At 40.5% G+C, this 23,132-nt stretch overlaps 1 protein-coding gene across 3 annotated transcripts in view; it reads right to left on the bottom strand.

The window, feature by feature from the left end:
• The window catches only part of LOC139751205 (lysosome membrane protein 2-like), a 73,756-nt gene that overhangs the window by 32,629 nt on the left and 17,995 nt on the right, over positions 1–23,132 (bottom strand). For 2 of the 3 annotated variants that reach the window (XM_071666380.1, XM_071666382.1), the window contains exons 3-5: positions 9,569–9,726; positions 7,472–7,619; positions 2,846–3,052 (exon numbers count right to left, since the gene is read on the bottom strand). In XM_071666380.1, the coding sequence (XP_071522481.1) occupies positions 2,846–3,052; positions 7,472–7,619; positions 9,569–9,726 (513 nt within the window). The remainder of the gene's footprint in view (positions 1–2,845; positions 3,053–7,471; positions 7,620–9,568; positions 9,727–23,132) is intronic. The other variant, XM_071666381.1, reaches the window with a different exon arrangement.

The raw sequence follows: 23,132 nt of genomic DNA, 5'->3' as shown, positions 1-23,132 counted from the left end.
GTTTTAGATATCTGGGAGTGGATCTGGCAGCGGATGGAACCATGGAAGTGGGAGTGGATCATAGGGTGGGGGAGGGGGCGAAAATCCTGGGAGCCTTGAAGAATGTGTGGAAGTCGAGAACATTATCTTGGAAAGCAAAAATGGGTATGTTTGAAGGAATAGTGGTTCCAACAATGTTGTATGGTTGCGAGGTGTGGGCTATGGATAGAGTTGTGCGCAGGAGGATGGATGTGCTGGAAATGAGATGTTTGAGGACAATGTGTGGTGTGAGGTGGTTTGATCGAGTAAGTAACGTAAGGGTAAGAGAGATGTGTGGAAATAAAAAGAGCGTGGTTGAGAGAGCAGAAGACGGTGTTTTGAAATGGTTTTGGCACATGGAGAGAATGAGTGAGGAAAGATTGACCAAGAGGATATATGTGTCGGAGGTGGAGGGAACGAGGAGAAGTGGGAGACCAAATTGGAGGTGGAAAGATGGAGTGAAAAAGATTTTGTGTGATCGGGGCCTGAACATGCAGGAGGGTGAAAGGAGGGCAACGAATAGAGTGAATTGGACCGATGTGGTATACCGGGGTTGACGTGCTGTCAGTGGATTGAATCAGGGCATGTGAAGCGTCTGGGATAAACCATGGAAAGCTGTGTAGGTATGTATATTTGCGTGTGTGGACATATGTATATACATGTGTATGGGGGTGGGTTGGGCCATTTCTTTCGTCTGTTTCCTTGCGCTACCTCGCAAACGCAGGAGACAGCGGAAAAAAAAATATATATATATATATATACACATCCACCCTCCTCCGTATAACTCTATCTATAGTCCATGCCTCACAACCATATAACATTGTTGGAATTACTACTGCTTCAAACATACCCATTTTTGCTCTGAGATAACATTCTCTCCTACCACAAATTCTTCATTGCTCCCAGAACCTTCACCCCCTCACCCACCCTGTGACTCATTTCCACTTCCATGGTTCCATTCACTGCTAAGCCCACTCCCAGATATCTAAAACACTTCACTTCCCCGTTTTTCACCATTCAAAGTTACATCCCAATTAACATGTCTCTCAACACTACTGAACCTATTAAACCTGCTCTTATTCACATTTAATCTCAACTTTCTCCTTTCACACACTTTTCCAAACTCAGTCACCAACTTCTGCAGTTTCTCACTCGAATCAGCTACTAGAGCTGTATCATCGGCGAACAACAACTGACTCACTTCCCAGGCCCTCTCATTCCCAACAGACTGCATACTCGCCCTTTCCCGCATCTGAGAGGTAGCGCTATGAAACAGATGAAGAATGGCCTATCCACTCATATACACATACACACATAAATGCCCATACCTGCACATAAACATTACCTTTTTTTCATACATATTTGCCATTTCCCGCATTAGCGAGGTAGTGTTAAGAACAGATGACAGAGCCTTAGAGGGAAAATTCCTCACTTGGCTCCTTGCTCTGTTCCTTCTTTTGGACAGTGATACAAGAAAAGAGGATTTCCAACCACCCGCTCCCACCCACCTGAGTTGCCTCCTATGACAAGCGGGGAATACATACAGGTATTACAGGACTCAGAAGGTGAGAAATAGCCTTCAACACAGCTGGCAAGAGGAAGAGTCTCATCAAGGAACATCTTGCTCTAAAGAAGTCCATTATTATACCCTATTCCTGTATGGAGTATAGCCTCGAAAATGCATGAGCCCGATAAAAGACGTTCAAGGGTTGTACTTTAAATAGATGAGAGAGACTTCGAGGAATGATCCTCACATGTTTCCTTGTGTTCCTACTCTTACAAAGAGGTGAATAAGAGGGGAGGATTTCCAGACTCCCTTCCCTGTCCCACTTATTTACCTTCTACTATAAGCTTGAGAAATTTGGGTCATATTCTCTTTCTCTGCTAACCTGTTTTAGAGTTGGTGGAAGTAGAAAGCTCACCCGTCTCAAATTTCAGCAACCTATATTCACAATGATCCTCTTCCCTGCATGGCACATCATATACATACTGTAATTACTTGACAATCACTAAATAACTGCTCCCTAACTCAGTCTTAAACTCCACTCCACCAAACATAAACTCATCTGAACCAAAAGTACCAAGTCATTTGTGTTACACTGTCTCATCTACACAGTATAAGTCGTGGGTTTTGTTTTCATTCTTATAACTATATAACTTTTCTGAGGTGACAGTAAACCTCACACGCCTTTTTATATAAAGAAATCCTTCGGGGGTTATGGAATAATTTGTTAATGAGGTAAAACTTTTTCAGTGGCATAAGGTTCTTGTGTTTAGTCAACAGGAGATCATTATGTGATCTAAGCCTGTATGATTTATGGGACTCATTATGTCAATACCTTCCGAAAAAGCAGTGCAGATTCAATATGTACTTGTAAAATCTATACTGGAGAGAGCTGCATGAAAGTAATTCAGGTTTTTCTGAAGTCTGTAACTTGTATGGTGGTAACTGTGGGGATTTATAGTTACAACTAAACATTAATGTATGACACATGAGGGAACTAGCTTAATGATTTTGATAACTGGAAACTTATCAGTACTTATATTTGCACTTCACAATGTACACCATACTGTGAATTTCACTTGAAGAGCATAGTATGAGCATCTGTAATCCATTCAAGTCATCTATTAAACAAATCTTAATGTTTACAGCTTAGAAATACTGCACATAAAAACTTTACACATACAAAAGTGAATTCCAAAGAAAATTCTAGAAGATGCTCACTAATTCGCAATGTCTTCTGCATAACATTAGAAAATTTTTCATGCATTTTAGCAGGGGCATGCAAGCCAGGATCAACATTTCCAAGAACTATCCAACACTCACTGGATAGAAGAAGCCAAATCTGCCGTTGGAATTGGTTGGGTCATCAACATACTTGATGAGTTCAGCCAGGAGTGGCTCCTTGTAGCCATGGAAGAGTAATTCGCCCACCGTCCGTGTGATGAAAAGTGATTCCCTGAACCTTAAAAACGCCATCATCCCCAGCAACTGCATCACAGGCCCCAGCTTCTCAATTTGAGATGCCACAGACTGAGTGGTGAAGAATAACCACTTTACATATACACAATAAGCAAAGGAACTTGGATATAAAAATAGATGATGAAAGACAAATGGTACACCCATACTGATCAGAGACATTATGGGCTGTACAATATGACAAGGAAAACCACAGTAAAAGCTGTCTCATTAATCTATCAACACATACTGTTAAACAACCCACATGATAGGTGATCCTTAGCCTCAGTATATATGAAAAAAATATGGTAATATTGATTATGATAAAAGTAATAAAAATAACTATAATAATAATAATAGAAAACAAAAGCAATGATAGTAATAATACTTCAGGACTCCCCTCAGAAAGAGTCCTGGTGATAACTCAAGGATCACTTTTCATTGGTTCCTGCATCTCCAAGGGTGTGCTACACTCACTTCCATGGACAAGATGTTCTTCTTTGAAGTTGGAAGTTCCTTGATGAGACTCTACTCTGTTTTGTTAACTGATGATGATATAACTTTCCTAAAGGTAACTTTCCTCATGATGTAACCTCAAGCAGGCTGTCTGATGGTGCACACACACACACACACACACACACACACACACACACACATATCCAGGCCCCACAGGCCTTTCCATGGTTTACCCCAGACATTTCACATGCCCTAGTTCAGTCCACTGACAGCACATTGACCCCCAGTATACTACATCATTCCAATTCACTCTATTCCTTGCACAACTCTCACCTTCCTGAATGTTCAGGCTCTGATTGCCCAAAATCTTTTTCATTCTACCCATCCACCTCCAATTTGGTCTCCCACTTCTCCTTGTTACCCCCACCTCTGACACACATATTCTCTTTGTCAATTTTTCTTCACTCGTTCTCTCCATACGTCCAAACCATTTCAACACACCCTCTTCTGCTCTCTCAACCACTCTTTATTTCCAAACATCTCTCTTACCCTTTCATTAATTACTTGATCAAACCACCTCACACCACATGTCCTCAAACATTTGATTTCCAACACATCCACCCTCCTCCGTACAACCCTATCTACAGCCCATGGCTCGCAAACCATATAACATCACTGGAACTACTATTCCTTCAAACATACCCATTTTTGCTCTATGAGATAACATTTTCATACTAATTGAAACAATCATGCAATATGCCAGAAACAAGCAAGCCCTTTCTAACTTAATATACATCAATTAGGACTTTGAAATACAGTAACCACACATTATCATAAACATACGAAGAAGGGCACAGTCACTTGCACCTATATATCTACAAGCTTGTGTTATTGGACTCCACTGTAAGTGAAAAGTCACCTTTGGCAAACCTGTATCACTGTGAATACAGTCCCATCAAAGAACTTCTTGCTCCAAAGGAGTCCACATTTCCCTGCTACAGGAAGTAGCACAGTTGTGGGTGACAGGAACATCTGGAAATAGATCCTTGGTGACAAGGGGATTCTTTCTTAGGAAAAGATCCTGGGGTAATTGTACATGCTTAATCAAACTTATTTGCACTTGAAAGCATGAATGCATTTGTACAAGCACCCAAACATTTATACATGTACATACACACACACACAGCACAAAATGTGAAAAGAGTTATATGATAGTACAGAATATCTAAAAGATGTTTCCCTATGAGTGGAAAATTGAGGGTATTTTTGGACTGCCAGAAGGAATTCTATGCTGTCCACATATATGACTGTTAAAAAGAATCAACTAAAAATCTCAGGGAGACACCAGGAAATCTTTCAATGGATGAAGAATTATATGAGTGGAAGTTAACAAAGGATGCAGATCTGAGCCTTTCCAAAGGTGACTTTTCATTTGTGGTGTAACCTCATGCAGGCATGCTGCAGTAACATTCAAGTATTGGATAAGAATATAATCAGTAAACTGTTCAGATTTTATATAAGGCCAAAACTAAGATGGATATTTTTCTCATATTTGAATATCACACAAACACAAAGAAGTAAAAACAGAAGGTCCACAGAAGGGTGAAAGATGGTATAAGAATTTAGTGCTCCTTCTGCAGTATATGAGTAATGGATGAATAAAATAAACCAAGTCATGAAATTGTGAATATGGACAGCATTCATAAGTTTAAAAGGTTAGATGATAGTAAGGAAAGTTTTGGAAATGGCATCGCACAGGTTTGGAACTCACTCCCTGCATCTTTCAATTAGGAATTGCAAATAAGTAATTACATACAAGAGGGAGATCAGAGAAAAAACTCGATTCAAACAGGATATATAAAAATGGTAACTATGTAGAGTTGAATCATTTCTTTAAGGGCATGAATTGGTGTTCATGAACTAGAGTACAGACCTTTTCTACAGAAGGTTTTATGAAGTCTGTAATGAAGGAACCACAGCATCAATACACTTGGCTAGCAATAGGAAAGACATGATGGCAAAGTGATAGATATGATTCAGTAGCATGAAAAATGCAAAAGGGCTTAGAAGTGCACTATTGAAGAGACAGAGGCAACAGAGTCCCCAAACGGCCTTTGAAACTAAAGAGAAAACAAGAAATGAACGCTGTACTTTGAAATAATGAGAGATAAAAAGTAAAAACTGAAAGAATACTGTGCACTATGCACAAGAAAATCCAAGAATTTTCCATATGTTTGTCACGAGTAAACTGTTGGTAAAAAATCAGTGGATCAGGCTAAAGGAAAGATGAACGAGAATGATAAAAACAACAAGGAGCTGAATAATAAGTGTAGTGGTGTTTTCACTTCTGGAGGACACTACAGCCGCTACATCTTAAGAAGCATCCATAATGGAAAAAGAAACATAACCAGGCTTAGGTTGCTAAGATGCCTTACCCACATAAGGTTCGGGGCCCTGTCAAAATCTCTCTGTATGTGCCAAAGGAATGTGTGGGTACACTCAACAGGTTGCATGGAATGTTGTTGAATGTATCACTAGAGTTGAGAGTAGTGCCAAAGGAATAGAAGGAAAACATTCTGCCTGTTATTAAGAAAGGAGGTTGATACAGTGCACTTAACAACCAACCAGTCTCACCGTTTGTAAAACAGGGGAAAATATTATCTGAAAAAAAGTGGAAGACTATCTGTAAAGGAGAAACTACCTTAGTGAGAGGCAAAATGGAATCAGGGAAAGGAGGTCCTATGTAACAAGTCTCTTAAATGTTTATGACTGTGAGCTCCATTTTAGACAAGAAAAGGATAGCTAAACTGTTTTTGGACTACAAGAAATCATTTGATAGTGTACCACATAAAAGGCTGCTAAAAAACTGCTGGATATTCAAGCAAGAATAAGAGAGAGAGACCTCTTGAATAGATTACCTTACTGGAAGATTAGAAATCACACAAGTCAGAGAATCATTCTTGAATTGGGTGGTGGTTGGCAGCATTTTCATATGGGGAGACTTAGTCCAGGGACTACTGCTCTTCTTGAGATGTGTAAATGACCTACCAGAAGGACTAAACTCATACCTGAACACGTCTTCAGATGATGCTAAGGTCACAAGAATTTATGGATGGCGAGGATTGCATCAGCTGACAAGACCTAGACACTCTCCAAAGTTGGTCTGATGAGTAGTTAATGAAACTGAAATATGATGAATGCAAAGTAATGAGGATTGTAAAAAATAAATTAAAAATGGCCTGAATATAATTATTATCCAGCAGTAAATCAGCTACAGGAGTGTGGCTATGAGAGATCTAGGAGTCAACATTGTGCCAGGCCGGCCACCAAAGTCCCACATCAGGAGCATTGTTAAGGAGTCAAACTGTCAGCTGGCATATATTAGAAAAGCATCCAAGTACATGGGTAATGTAAACAATGTACATCACACCAAAGATAGAATGTCTCTCGAGTCTGGTTGCTGTATTTAAAGCAGCAAAGAAATAACTAAGAAAGGTTGAGAGGAAAGCAACAAAACTTTTTTTTTTCCTGAAGCAAAAGGAAATGAGCTACAGTGGGAGGAAGGAGACACTGAGATACCATGAAGGAAAGAAGATTAAGGATGTGACCACAGCCTTTACTTTTTAAAGTAGTCTGATGGAGACAACAGTGATCAGTTCATACAGATACAGGAGCACAGCTATCAAAAGGCACAGCATGAAGCTGCAAAAGAAGCCTGTATAGAAGAATGCAAAAAAGTTCTGCTTCAGCAATAGGGTGGTGAATGACTGAAACATGCTAAGCAATGAAATGTTGAAAGCTGGCAGCATACATAACTTTAAGAAGCTCACTAATGTCAGAGTTCAAAAGATGGGGCCTCACTGATGTCAAACTCTCCCATATGCACAAACAGGTAACATAAACACAAAATGACACTCACGACCCATATATTCCCACACTCTAACCTATAACCTTACGGTCTGAACTTTGTTCTCTCCTCTTCCCTTCATTTTAAGAGTTTACACTTTTCACACAGAGATACACAGTAAATCTACTTACAACCATGACAGCATTGATAGTCGTGATGTGGTCACCCTCAGTGAGACCATTGGACATCTCCTCAACAAAATGATAGGTTTTGTTTTGCAGGTAAGTGACTGTTCCTTCCTTGTGGTCCCACTTTAGGCCATACTTTAACCTCTTCTCCCTGTTAATTGTACTAAAACCTCAGGCATCATTTAAAAAAGGAAATTGTATTTACATGAAAGACTTGTGAAACAAATAAATTTCACATACAAGAAACAAGTACTACAATATGTCCTTCCTAACCCAAATATCCTGAACATGGATCCCACAGAACTAGGGGACTTTTTAAAACTCCCAGTGTCCATGTTTTGATGGTTTCAGGAAAAGAAATCCAGGTTTTGACATTTTTCCCCGATTGGTTAGGTCAAAGTAAGATACACTGGTTACATGATGATCAACAAAATCAGCATAAAATGCTGTACAGTTGAGGAACCTTTTTATTCATTTGTTTTTCATAATCCAACTTAATAATGATACAGAATGTACATGTAATATATAGAGCATAATCTTCCCTCTAAAGCACACATCCCAAACCTGGCACAAACTAATCAGACCAAGTCTGGGGGATACATAGCACCGAACTCAAAATTTCATGTCCTTGGTTTAACACTTGCGACTACAGAATTGCAGTTTCTCATCCTGTATTAGGATTGGTACAGTTTTATTTCATACCCCTGTGCTGACTGGAGGTAAAGTTTTTCACCCACGTGCTGATTAATACAGTATTCCAACCCTTGTGGTGACTGTTATGGTATCATCACCCTTGTGGTGACTTATGGTATCATCATTCTTGTGCTGCTGACTGGTGAGATACTGTTTTTTCACCTTTGTGCTGAATGGTGAGATACTGTTTGTCACCACGGTGCTGACTGATAAGATACTGTTTGTCACCGTTGTACTGACTGGTGAGGTAGTTTCTCACCCTTGTGTTGACTAGTAAAGTTTTCTCACCCTTGTTCTGATTTGTGAGATACAGTTTGTTTCCCCTTGTGATGACTGGTAAGCTATTCTTACCCTTGTCCTGACTGGTATGGCAGTCTTACCCTTGTGCTGACTGGAATGGTAAGTTAGTTTCTTAACTTTGTGCTGACTGGTTCGGTATGATAGTTTCTCACCCTTGTGGTGATTGGTATGGTATGGTAGTTTCTTACCTTTGTGCTGACCGGTACAGTATGGTAACTTCTCACCCTTGAGCTGACTGGTACTATATGGTAGTTTCTTACCCTTGTGCTGACTGCTACGGTATGACAGTTTCTTATCCTTGTGCAGACTGGTATGGTATGACAGTCTAGCCTTATGCTGACTGGTAAGGTATGACAGTTTCTTACCCTTGTCCTGACTGCTACGGCATGACAGTTTCTTATGCTTGTGCAGACTGGTACGGTATGACAGTCTAGCCTTGTGCTGACTGGTAAGGTATGACAGTTTCTTACCCTTGTGCTGACTGCTGCGGTATGACAGTTTCTTATCCTTGTGCAGACTGGTACGGTATGACAGTTTCTTACCCTTGTGCTGACTGCTACGGCATGACAGTTTCTTATCCTTGTGCAGACTGGTGCGGTATGACAGTCTAGCCTTGTGCAGGCTGCTACGGTATGACAGTTTCTCACCCTTGTACTAATTGGTACGTTATGATAGTTTCTTATCCTTATGCTGGTACTGGTATAGTGTGATAGTATCTTAACCCTATGATGGTACTATTATGCTGTTTCTTGTCCTTCCAAATCACATTTTATTAGACACTCCACCAACTATATTTTCAAAATTCACCCTGTCACGACAAGCAAGAAGACTTGTGCCAGACTACAACCTATTAAAAGTGCCCTTTCCCTCATTCTTTTAAAATGACAACTTTCCCTAACAACAAAGCTCAACCATACAAGACAAACTACAATAAAAAATGTTATGATTTCCTCCCCTTTAAAAACCGCCACACGACACCAACCAAAAACTCTTACTAACAACAACTCATGTTTGCCTTACAATATCACATTGCTCCTATACAACTACCTGCCTCTATATAGCCACTGGCACGAAGCTTAACTCATCACTACGCAGTGGGACACTCACTCATACGTGTACGGTCCGACCTCCTGCAGGATGGGGGTGGCGCCGCGGTGAATGGCATCGGGGTTGGTGACGTTGAAAAGCCAGAACTGCATGTAGATAGGGACCGGGGGCGAGATGAAGGCCTCCAGGGCCTTGCTGTCCTCCGACAGCAACAACAACTGTAAAATCAATTCGTATTAGATAAGGACAAGGCACAAGAGTTACATGGCAGTTGTTCAAACTCTTAAGCATGGTTTCAACCATTTGTGTCCGATGGAGCGACCCATGAGGACGACAGTACGACCCTCGAGTTTGATGTTCTGGTCTTTAACCTGACTCTAATGGTCAGGTCCATTGGAAGACGATAATACTTGAGGGTCGTACCATCGTGCTCTAAGGTTTGATATGTTACAGTCACTACAAATCATGTCAGGCCATGGTATGTTAATATTGATTCACATAATTTTATCCCATGCCATGGTAAATTATGGCAGTACGTGGTTATTGTTTACATGAGACATGTTATGCTAAAGGTAATTTTCTCAAGTTACATCCAAGTCATGTCATGTTGTCACAATACGTTACACTTGGTCATAATGATAGCATTATGTCATGTCACATGGTCATGATATGTCATATTACACAAGATAATTTTTCTTCACGTCAAGACACCAGACCTGACCCTTGCTGCATGTCTTGAACGTACGATACCATGAACTTCAACAGAAATAAACCTAGCAAAACACACAGCCAGATCACAACTAAATCTTGTGGCCAAAACAGCTATAACAAAAGAACAATCAAATCAGGTTTTGAAAATCAACAGCATATCCTTTTTATGTATGTAAACAAAATCTCTTGCAAGAAAACACTGTTTTACTTATAAACAATATTAACTATAAATAATGCATTAACTACATTAATGTATATTAAAAATTAGAGAAAACTAAGTTACAAAATTACGCAAGCAAAGAATATGAAACTTACGTAATTCCACGAAAAAAAAAAGTTTCCGCTCCACAAGGGTTTTAGCCGGATTCTGCAGATTACATGATGTAACTGCTACACATAGGCATAGCTGTAAAAACTTTTGGCGCTTTGGCCTATCTGGAGATTATAAGCATGTGAACTGTAAAGTTTGTGGTCAAAGATTTGGATAAACTTGAACACCATGTCTTAGAATGAGAAAAAATAGAGCCTTTTAGGTATAGATGTAAACAACCCCCGCAAGAAATGTCACAACACACTTAACATACCTGAAATTTTGTTTGTATACTTTTTTTGCATCTAGTTGGTAAAACTTACCATATGAAACTACGTAAAGTATGTAATGAAATACCTGTTATGAAATGTAACATTATTTAATATCAACCCACTGGGGGCGGGGGTTACCAGCACAAATAATATGCTGGATCTCAGTAAAAGAAATCTTGCAGGTTACGCGTCATCCCTGGAGCCTGTCAGGAAATGGATGTGTTTTTGTCTGCCTCGCTTACGTCTGTGTCTGTCTTTTCATTGACTTCCCCGCCCGCTTTTCTTCTGTTAACGTTTGAACCAATTCTTCGTTATCCTTTACCTGTCCTCTCTTCCTTTTCCGTGTTATTCCAGTTAATTCCAGCTTATCTACTTTTCCCTTCTCCAACTTCACGGTGTGTTAAAATGTTGTACGTCCGCTGCAAATACAGGTAAAACAAAAGTATGCGCCAAGCACTAAAACAGCCTTCACTGCCTCAGTTAATATTCAAGAAGATAAAATTATTGACAGAAAATGAGAATCACGGCCACTTTCTCAAGACCAGTCTCACTGAGGCGCATATGTCACACACACCTGTGAACCAGTTTCACTAAATCTAGTGTCTCCCAAAGCCATGACAAGGGAATTATATGCAACTGCTGTATCAATTACCCAGATCACAGCGATCTCATGAACAGTGTAAACAAGGATCAAAATTCCCTTCCCTAATCAATTAATCACGGCCACATTGCGGCTAAAGGTTATACGTTTTTACTCAGATAAACAAATGGCAATATATGCGCCGAGCCCCATGTACAATTCCAGTTACATGGTGTAATATCATAAGGCCGCATGTCACTTAAAGCCATGGAAACTATTAAAGGTTAGTGTTCAAGAATGCAGGTTACCATAAAGGCAAGTAAAGTCAGCCCCTTGCCACTAACCCCTCACTCCGGTCAACCGTTTACAACCTATCTGAGGCTGGATAACTATTGGAACAATCAATGTGACTCGATTTCATTCTGCATATGTCTGCATTTCAAAATTTCACACCACTCTAATGAGCAAAATGTCTCCAAAGACTGTCAAAGGAGCAAAATTTAAACATTCATTTTTTTCGTTCATTGAAAAACACGATAAAGGATTATTGATAGGCAAGAATCTCATATTAAATGTTTCACTCACTACCAATATTTTTACATTATGTGAAACAGTAGACTATGTGGTCTTTTGTCCTGAAAAGCCAAAGGTGTTTCAAGATTTATCGACTGGCAGTTAATTTGCCGAAAACCCAATAACCAACCATTTAAGACTATCCTGAAACAGTTAACGATGATGATACGACCCTTACAGCACTTCCTATATTTAGAATGACAGCACGACTGGTATAATAGTGGCCCTTAAGGGTTATGTGAAAGGCCAGGTCGTCATACACAAGGATCCTACAATACTGCTGTAGGTATACAAGCTCGAAGGAGGGACTTGAAAGAAAAAAAAAAAACTTTCTACACATGAAGTTATCGATAGGGGTCGTAAAGACCAGCCAATGGTCTATACAGCTAGACCCGCCTTCAAACGAACGTACACGTATGTGAAGTCTAGAACCCATGACATCCACCCACGCTAATCACATACGTGTAGAAATTATTGGAAAAGGCAATTAATCATGACATTTTACATGTAATTAAAGGTTGACAAATGTGTGAGCATTATATATATATATATATATATATATATATATATATATATATATATATATATATATATATATATAACGTTCACACATTTGTATCTGTAGACTAGACCATTCATCTACATCATACCATTTTTTAGCCACTCTGTTAAAAGTACGCCAAGCGTGCTGTTTAGCTTCATTTCCATTAGTTTATTCTGATTTTTCAGTTGAATAAAAATGAGAGGACCTTTAACTATCACAACATCTTATCTGCTATTTGTTGAAACAAAATTCCATCGCGTTACGGCTGTTGGGTGAGTGACAGTAATGGTGTCACAAAAGCCAATTAAACTAATCCACGTCAACTTTTTCAAACATGATAACCATCTTTTTATTTCAATGTCAACAACCGGTATCTTGGGTGATGAGCAATATGAATATGTGCAACACCCAAGTGAATCACATTTAATCCTAATTAAGGCGAGCACCAGCACGTAGCCTAGTCGAAAACAGGCATGAATCAGGCACGCGAAACTCGCAGGGTAGGGATGACGCATGGCTACTGGCTTAGTCGTACACGCCGTCTGTGATCCTTCAACATGAGTCGCACATTTTCACTCCGACTGGCGGCCTAACCTACCGAGCACGACGGTACGAACCTTGGGTTTGAGGGCATAGTTTTTGACTTGTATGAGAGTTATGTCAAATGTGATGATATACCCAAAGGTCGTGCCGTCGTACTCATTGGTTGTGTCACAGTGCTTAGGGTTGCACCGTTGTTCAAATAGCCTCCCAAGACTTATGTTTTCTTTAATGAATTAAATAACATCCACCCCACTGTCAAATTCAAGACGGAATGGGAAAAAGAAGGCAAACCCCTTTCCAGATGTGTTGATAGAGAATGTGATCATTTGTCCTTTAAAATCTACAAGAATCCTACCAGCTCTAGTTACTCATTATTTCTCAGTACATGATTCTTCCATAAAAATGTCTAGTTATGCCTATGTTTTTAAGAGTGCTAAGGATATGTGATCCCAGAGGCCTGGTAGATGACTGTAGTCATATAAGACGTATCTTTTGGAAGTTATATTATCCCAATTAGTTTGTGAACAAAGCTAACTGGAAAGCTAGGAAGACATTTTATGCTTCTTGTGACAAATAAGGATCTCCAAATGTTCAGTGTTGCCCTATTGTCCAAACGTAGCTAATCTAAGACATGTTCGAAAAACCAGTGCGTGTAATGTTGCTCTCCATTACAATAACACCATAAGTAAGACCTTAATGAATAATAGGCCAAATCATGCAGCAACTGGGAGTGTTTACGCCGTCAAATGCAAGGAATATATCTATACAAGTCAGACAGGTAAAACTAACGGAGACGCGTTATCGGTACAGTCATTCAGCACGCAAGGATGACCACAAAAATACGATCGCTAAACATTGTCATGAAAACTATTACTCCAATAAATCTTGCAAATCCCGTAATTTTATACCCCTCTGCTGATTATGCCAAACACAACGTCATTGAATGTCCTAATTGCTAATGCTAAGAACTTTAATTTGTCCCCAAGCAATTTTAAAGCCCATCCTAGCTTAAACTATATCACTAAAAGAATTGATAAAACACGAAAACAAAAAAAGTTGTTCAAGACACACCCAGCTACCCAGGTCAACTCCCGCCAATTGATCCCCCCCCCCCTAATAACTCTCCCTTACAACGGTTATGGCCAGACAAAGACGGCATTGCTTGATCTATAAAGATTGGAGTTGGACGGCGGGAATTAAGTGTGATGTTGGGATTAAATTAAATAACTTAAGTACTGGCGGGTCCAAGTCTTAGTGGCAGGGAAACACACAAACACCACACGAGAACGGTGGCAGTAATAACATGTTTTGAACATCAAGAGAGAGGCAGTATCATGGCGGCTGGAAAGTGATAGTACAAGACAGGCGACAGTTGGAGAATTAATAAAGTGAAAGGCTTCTGATTTGTTTCTGTCGGAGATAGAGAGAGAGAGAGGAAGAAACACCCCAGATATACAAGCAGCAGCGTAGCTGAGGTGAATATATCCCCTGTAATTGCAGAATAGTTGCTCACAAGAAACAAGTATCGTCATTTATACACGACTCCCACCTCTTGAGAAGAAAACTTTGTAGTGTTTAATTTGTAGAATTTCTAGGATACAGTATGGTTGTGAACACTAGAAAACGACTGAAATTTAGAAAAAGATAAGGTGAGAAATTGGGATTTTGCACTACTAAAACTGGGTGAAAAAAGTGTAAGGAAAACTAAAATACAGGAAGAATTAACTGGAGCTCCTTCCCCTAAAAGATGTATAAGGTGTAGTATAATGGAAAGACAAAGACGCAAGAAAGCTCCACAGCTTCGCCTGAAGATGAAATTAGGTATTATAACACTCAACCTCTTGTTTCCAGACTCCGCAAGAAAATTATGGGAGGCAGCAGCAGTTAGTAGCATGTCCTGGAATAAGACTTGAGAAGACATCTCACGAGGGCAGTGGCTTGATCACGTATAACAACACACCTAACATGTTTTAATCTGCCGCAAGACCAGTATTTCTTTCCCCCCTCAGGACGGCAAGGTGATATAATGTTTGGTTATTATATCCCATATTGTACTAGTTTCGTCACCCTGCCTCCGTCTCAGGCCACTATAGCTAAACCTACCTACTGATGTCAACGATGCGCAACTCCTCAAGGGTCGTATCATCGTGCTCAAGTCTTATCACTACGTGCCGTGTGGTAGTGTCATCGTGCTCAAGTATCGTTCCGTCGTGCCGTGTGGTAGTATCATCGTGCTCAAGTATCGTTCCGTCGTGTCGTGTGGTAGTATCATCGTGCTCAAGTATCGTTCCGTCGTGCCGTGTGGTAGTATCATCGTGCTCAAGTATCGTTCCGTCGTGCCGTGTGGTAGTATCATCGTGCTCAAGTATCGTTCCGTCGTGTCGTGTGGTAGTATCATCGTGCTCAAGTATCGTTCCGTCGTGCCGTGTGGTAGTATCATCGTGCTCAAGTATCGTTCCGTCGTGTCGTGTGGTAGTATCATCGTGCTCAAGTATCGTTCCGTCGTGTCGTGTGGTAGTATCATCGTGCTCAAGTATCGTTCCGTCGTGCCGTTTGGTAGTGTCATCGTGCTCAAGTATCGTTCCGTCGTGCCGTGTGGTAGTATCATCGTGCTCAAGTATCGTTCCGTCGTGCTAAACAGAGTTGTGCAGTCATGTTCAAGGCTTTCAGGGTTTTACTTGGGTAAAAAGATATACCAGGAGGAGGCGCTATTACGTAAATTAAGCTGGCCTAACGCCGGTCTGGCAGGGTTATAATTGCCTGCATGCATCCTCTTAACTGGACAGCCTATTAAAAAAAAAAAAGGCCTAGTGGCGGACATAGCCTAGTCTACGCGTCCTAATGGCGGCCAGGCTAGCAGCAGTCTTGGTGAAGGCCGCTTTGACCAAGTACCGTCACAATTGCAAGTCAGGTCCGGTGGGATGCGCGCGTCGTATTAACAAGAGTTGCTTCCACTCTGAGGCCTCACACTGGAAAAGCCTTATAAATGCACACTCATGACCCAGTGGTAATAGATCCCTCTGTACTTCCATCCTGTAATTCCCGATTTAACTCGACATCCTCGCCCATACAAATACCAAAAATTTGACCATGAAACAGGAATGACATCATCCAAAACACAAGGGAAATCCTTTGGTAATATCATTGCGTAAGATGTTACAAAGAGACTCGATAAATACAAATCGTCTTCCCCATCCATATTTTTATACTGCTTTCTCCCAATTTTACCATCTATCTACCGGAAATAATGACTCCTTGCATTGAACTTCGCTTACCCTGTTATCAAATGGATTAGCCCATTGTCATTCCTTTGTTCCCATAAACAATTCATATCTTGAAGAATGACTCAACATGCTGCATTGTGGAGACCTACAGCACCATTGTTCACATCCAGAGCGCCGCAGTCTGTCCTAAGCCAACGCAGGTGTTCATCCTCACCCCTGAACAGGATCTATAAATGATGTCTCTCTTAGCCTCTTATATATATATATTTTTTTTTATATATATATTTATTTGCCGCTGTCTCCCGCTTTTGCGAGGTAGCGCAAGGAAACAGACGAAAGAAATGGCCCAACCCACCCCCATACACATGTATATACATACGTCCACACACGCAAATATACATACCTACACAGCTTTCCATGGTTTACCCCAGACGCTTCACATGCCCTGATTCAATCCACTGACAGCACGTCAACCCCGGTATACCACATCGATCCAATTCACTCTATTCCTTGCCCTCCTTTCACCCTCTTGCATGTTCAGGCCCCGATCACACAAAATCTTTTTCACTCCATCTTTCCACCTCCAATTTGGTCTCCCACTTCTCGTTCCCTCCACCTCCGACACATATATCCTCTTGGTCAATCTTTCCTCACTCATTCTCTCCATGTGCCAAAACCATTTCAAAACACCCTCTTCTGCTCTCTCAACCACGCTCTTTTTATTTCCACACATCTCTCTTACCCTTACGTTACTTACTCGATCAAACCACCTCACACCACACATTGTCCTCAAATATCTCATTTCCAGCACATCCATCCTCCTGCGCACAACTCTATCCATAGCCCACGCCTCGCAACCATACAACATTGTTGGAACCACTATTCCTTCAAACATACCCATTTTTGCTTTCCGAGATAATGTTCTCGACTTCCACACATTCTTCAAGGCTCCCAGGATTTTCGCCCCCTCCCCCACCCTATGATCCACTTCCGCTTCCATGGTTCCATCCGCTGCCAGATCCACTCCCAGATATATATATATATATATATATATATATATATATATATATATATATATATATATATATATATATATATATCCCCCTTTTAGAAAGTTAAAATACAAAGAGGGGAGGGTTTATAGCCCCAAGCTCCCTTCCTCTTTAGTCGCCCTCTACGACACGCGGAGAATGTGAGGGAAGTATTCTTTCTCCCCTATCCCCAGGGATATATATATATATATATATATATATATATATATATATATATATATATATATATATATATATATAAAGGTGGAAGGATAGAGTAAAAATAAGATTTTGAGCGATCGGGGCCTGAGCATACAGGAGGGGGGGGGGGGGGGGGGGGGGGGTGAAAGGCGTGCAAGGAATAGAGTGAATTGGAACGATGTGGTATACCGGGGTATAAACTCCTTTGAAGCGAAGGTTTCTTTTGGCGAGAATGTACTCTCTCGTCAACTGGCGACGACGCAGACTATGGTAGTAGTCTTTGGGGCTCGCTTGAGAATGGTTGGTTTCCGTGCATTGTATCTGAGTAGTTAGATAGGATGTAAGCAAATTAGGCCATTTTCCGTTTGTTCCTACAGCTACCTCGCTGAAGCAGGAAGGGTAGTTTTATATTAATAGTTGTGGTAGTATCTACAACCCAGGGAATCCTTTAATGAGGCTCCTGCAATTTCGAGGCTGCGCAACAATATTGTGCAAGAAGTGTCTGACGACACTCCGTACATCCTTTCATCATATAACGACATACCCTGCCTAAAGGCAACTTTTCATTCGTGGTGTAATCACAAGGAGGCGGAGTCCTGCAACACCGGCTCATATATATATATATATATATATATGAGCCGGTGTTGCAGGACTCCGCCTCCTTGTATATATATATATATAATTTCCTTCTAACCCACGGGGAAATGAAACACGATAAATTCCCAAGTGCACTTTCGCATAATAATCACATCATCAGGGGAGATACAAGAAATTTAAGTCAGATGAACAAGGAAGCGCCGTAGCTTGGACGCCATTTGTAAAACAAGTCACAGTTATACAAGAAATTTTTGTCAGTTGATGTACGAGGAATAGACCTAGGGTGAGAAGCACGTGCTGTCACTCAGTCGGCTGAACCAGGGATACAGGAAGCGGTCAGGGGAAACCAAGTGAAGATCTGTGGGACTTGGCTCTGGATAGGGGGTTCAGGTTCCAGTGGATTATATACAAGGTTCTTTTCAATGATCACCGCCGGGCTCCTTGTTTAAATGGTTAATAGACTTCCCAATAACTTGAACTAGTTCCAGTGTTGATGGTTGACATTCTTTTTCTCTGTAAGCTTTAGTTACCCCTGATACTTTTTTCCTCCAAGTATTTGTTTAATAAGTGATAATTGGATATCCTTATTACACCTTTCAGTACTTACTAATGAAAATATTTCGTGTGCCTCACAGAGACTCCTTCCTTTTGAATACTGTTATACAAATACTATTTTTTTTAACCATATTCTTGTGCGTCTGTATAGGAATTTTTGGGAAATTTATCGTACTAACAGGCGATTGCTCTCTTCCCCCATCCCTCTCTGCCAGATGCTCCCCCTTTTTTTTCTTTTCAAACAACTGCAAGAGTTATTGACGTTTTTTTCTACTGTTCACATTCTATTCTTCAGGCTTTTATCATTTTCCGTTTATCCTCCAAGCGTTTTCATTTCTGTTATTCTCTAAAAGATTGTTTATTAGCTGTTGCTCGTAGTTAAACGCATATAGTACTACCATTATAAAAATACAGCAATATATATATATATATATATATATATATATATATATATATATATATATATATATATATATATATATATATATACATTATCCTTGGGCATAGGGGAGAAAGAATACTTCCCACGTATTCCCTGCTTGTCGTGGAAGGCAACTAAAAGGGGAGGAAGCGGGGGGCTGGAAATCCTCCTCTCGTTTTCAAAAGCATTAACACAGAACGGGCCAAGTGAGGATATTCCCTCTAAGGCTCAGTCCTCTGTTCTTAACGCTACCTCGCTAACGAGGGAAATGGCATAATATACATATATATATATATATATATATATATATATATATATATATATATATATATATATATATATATATTACACACGACTAGGTAATAAGATCCAGCGCAGAGTGAGCTTAAGGTGTATCCCAATGCTTGACGCACCTGACAGAACATTCCACGAGGTACGTTCACTCCTCTAAGAGGAAGGAGCAACGGCAGCGTCACCCACCCTCAGGCCACATGGGCAGGTCCGTTTGTAAAATTGATAATAGTATAACGGGTCAGCGCGGTGGAGCACTGAGATGCAGACGTAGAAACATGTAAATGTACGCGAGTACAGCAAAGTGGTGGCCAACACGATTCTTTATAATGCTTCATAACGTTAATTTACTAATTTTCAGTTTACATGTCACTGATCCGCGACACGTCATGGCGTAGGCTGGCATATATATATATATATATATATATATATATATATATATATATATATTATCCCTAGGGATAGGGGAGAAAGAATACTTCCCATGTATTCCCTGCGTGTCGTAGAAGGCGACTAAAAGGGAAGGGAGCGGGGGCTGGAAATCCTCCCTTCTCTTTTTTGATTTTCCAAAAGAAGGAACAGAGAAGGGGGCCAAGTGAGGATATTCCCTCAAAGGCTCAGTCCTCTCTTAACGCTACCTCGCTACCGCGGGAAATGGCAAGTAGCATGAACATGAACATATATATATATATATATATATATATATATATATATATATATAGATGTTCTGGAAGGAGGTAAATAAAGTGCGTAAGACAAGGGAGCAAATGGGAACTTCAGTGAAGGGCGCAAATGGGGAGGTGATAACAAGTAGTGGTGATGTGAGAAGGAGATGGAGTGAGTATTTTGAAGGTTTGTTGAATGTGTTTGATGATAGAGTGGCAGATATAGGGTGTTTTGGTCGAGGTGGTGTGCAAAGTGAGAGGGTTAGGGAAAATGATTTGGTAAACAGAGAAGAGGTAGTGAAAGCTTTGCGGAAGATGAAAGCCGGCAAGGCAGCAGGTTTGGATGGTATTGCAGTGGAATTTATTAAAAAAGGGGGTGACTGTATTGTTGACTGGTTGGTAAGGTTATTTAATGTATGTATGACTCATGGTGAGGTGCCTGAGGATTGGCGGAATGCGTGCATAGTGCCATTGTACAAAGGCAAAGGGGATAAGAGTGAGTGCTCAAATTACAGAGGTATAAGTTTGTTGAGTATTCCTGGTAAATTATATGGGAGGGTATTGATTGAGAGGGTGAAGGCATGTACAGAGCATCAGATTGGGGAAGAGCAGTGTGGTTTCAGAAGTGGTAGAGGATGCGTGGATCAGGTGTTTGCTTTGAAGAATGTATGTGAGAAATACTTAGAAAAGCAAATGGATTTGTATGTAGCATTTATGGATCTGGAGAAGGCATATGATAGAGTTGATAGAGATGCTCTGTGGAAGGTATTAAGAATATATGGTGTGGGAGGCAAGTTGTTAGAAGCAGTGAAAAGTTTTTATCGAGGATGTAAGGCATGTGTACGTGTAGGAAGAGAGGAAAGTGATTGGTTCTCAGTGAATGTAGGTTTGCGGCAGGGGTGTGTGATGTCTCCATGGTTGTTTAATTTGTTTATGAATGGGGTTGTTAGGGAGGTAAATGCAAGAGTTTTGGAAAGAGGGGCAAGTATGAAGTTTGTTGGGGATGAGAGAGCTTGGGAAGTGTCAGTTGTTGTTCGCTGATGATACAGCGCTGGTGGCTGATTCATGTGAGAAACTGCAGAAGCTGGTGACTGAGTTTGGTAAAGTGTGTGGAAGAAGAAAGTTAAGAGTAAATGTGAATAAGAGCAAGGTTATTAGGTACAGTAGGGTTGAGGGTCAAGTCAATTGGGAGGTGAGTTTGAATGGAGAAAAACTGGAGGAAGTGAAGTGTTTTAGATATCTGGGAGTGGATCTGGCAGCGGATGGAACCATGGAAGCGGAAGTGGATCATAGGGTGGGGGAGGGGGCGAAAATTCTGGGGGCCTTGAAGAATGTGTGGAAGTCGAGAACATTATCTCGGAAAGCAAAAATGGGTATGTTTGATAGAGTTGTGCGCAGGAGGATGGATGTGCTGGAAATGAGATGTTTGAGGACAATGTGTGGTGTGAGGTGGTTTGATCGAGTGAGTAACGTAAGGGTAAGAGAGATGTGTGGAAATAAAAAGAGCGTGGTTGAGAGAGCAGAAGAGGGTGTTTTGAAGTGGTTTGGGCACATGGAGAGAATGAGTGAGGAAAGATTGACCAAGAGGATATATGTGTCGGAGGTGGAGGGAACGAGGAGAAGAGGGAGACCAAATTGGAGGTGGAAAGATGGAGTGAAAAAGATTTTGTGTGATAGGGGCCTGAACATGCAGGAGGGTGAAAGGAGGGCAAGGAATAGAGTGAATTGGAGCGATGTAGTATACCGGGGTTGACGTGCTGTCAGTGGATTGAATCAAGGCATGTGAAGCGTCTGGGGTAAACCATGGAAAGCTGTGTAGGTATGTATATTTGCGTGTGTGGACGTATGTATATACATGTGTATGGGGGGGGGGGGCCATTTCTTTCGTCTGTTTCCTTGCGCTACCTCGCAAACGCGGGAGACAGCGACAAAGTATAATAAATAATTAAATATATATATATATATATATATATATATATATATATATATATATATATATATATATATATATATATATAATTAAACATTTTCTCCCTAAAACTTACCGATTACGTAAACTCTCCTAAGTTGTAAAGATCTGGGAATATCTGGTTTTTATACGATGACATGGTGTTCTTTCTTCATACGCCAGACAACGCGGACACACACACACCCAAAATTATTGTTCTCTGAGAAGCGAGAGGGAAGCTGCAGGCAGCACGGGGCTGACCAGTTAGTTCCCCGCTAGGTCCGTTCCGTGGGACGTTGACCTTAAGCGTTCTTATGCCATGCACGGCTTGGGTACAAATGCTGGAAAATACATCAACGGATGATATACTGATCGATTTAGAAAAAAGGGTTTACAGATGCAAGTTCCCATACGCACACGTCTTTACAATCATATATATATATATATATATATATATATATATATATATATATATATATATATATCCCTGGGGATAGGGGATTAAGAATACTTCCCACGTATTCCCTGCGTGTCGTAGAAGGCGACTAAAAGGGGAGGGAGCGGGGGGCTGGAAATCCTCCCCTCTCGGTTTTTTTTTTTTTATTTTTCCAAAAGGAGGAACAGAGAATTGGGCCAGGTGAGGGTATTCCCTCAAAGGCCCAGTCCTCTGTTCTTAACGCTACCTCGCTAATGCGGGAAATGGCGAATAGTTTGAAAGAAAGAAATATATATATATATATATATATTGTATTTTTTATTTCTATTTTGCTTTGTCGCTGTCTCCCGCGTTAGCGAGGTAGCGCATGGAAACAGACTAAAGAATGGCCCAACCCACCCACATACACATGTATATACATACACGTCCACACACGCAAATATACATACCTATACATCTCAACGTATACATGTATATACACACACAGACATATACATATATACACGTGTACATAATTCATACTGTCTGCCTTTATTCATTCCCATCGCCACCCGGCCACACAGACCAGTGGTAGTTAATTACTATATTAACCACCTTGCCATTTCGGTTGTTAAAACCCGCTTGCCATGAATGTCACTGTTTACTGGATGTCATCTCTTATTTTCTGCCTCAGACTGCAGGCAATTCAATAACTCAACAACAATGTAATAGTAATAATAATT

This window comes from Panulirus ornatus, chromosome 11 (genome assembly GCF_036320965.1).
Source record: "Panulirus ornatus isolate Po-2019 chromosome 11, ASM3632096v1, whole genome shotgun sequence".
Lineage (NCBI taxonomy): Eukaryota > Metazoa > Arthropoda > Malacostraca > Decapoda > Palinuridae > Panulirus > Panulirus ornatus.
This window is presented reverse-complemented; position numbering and strand designations above follow the sequence as displayed.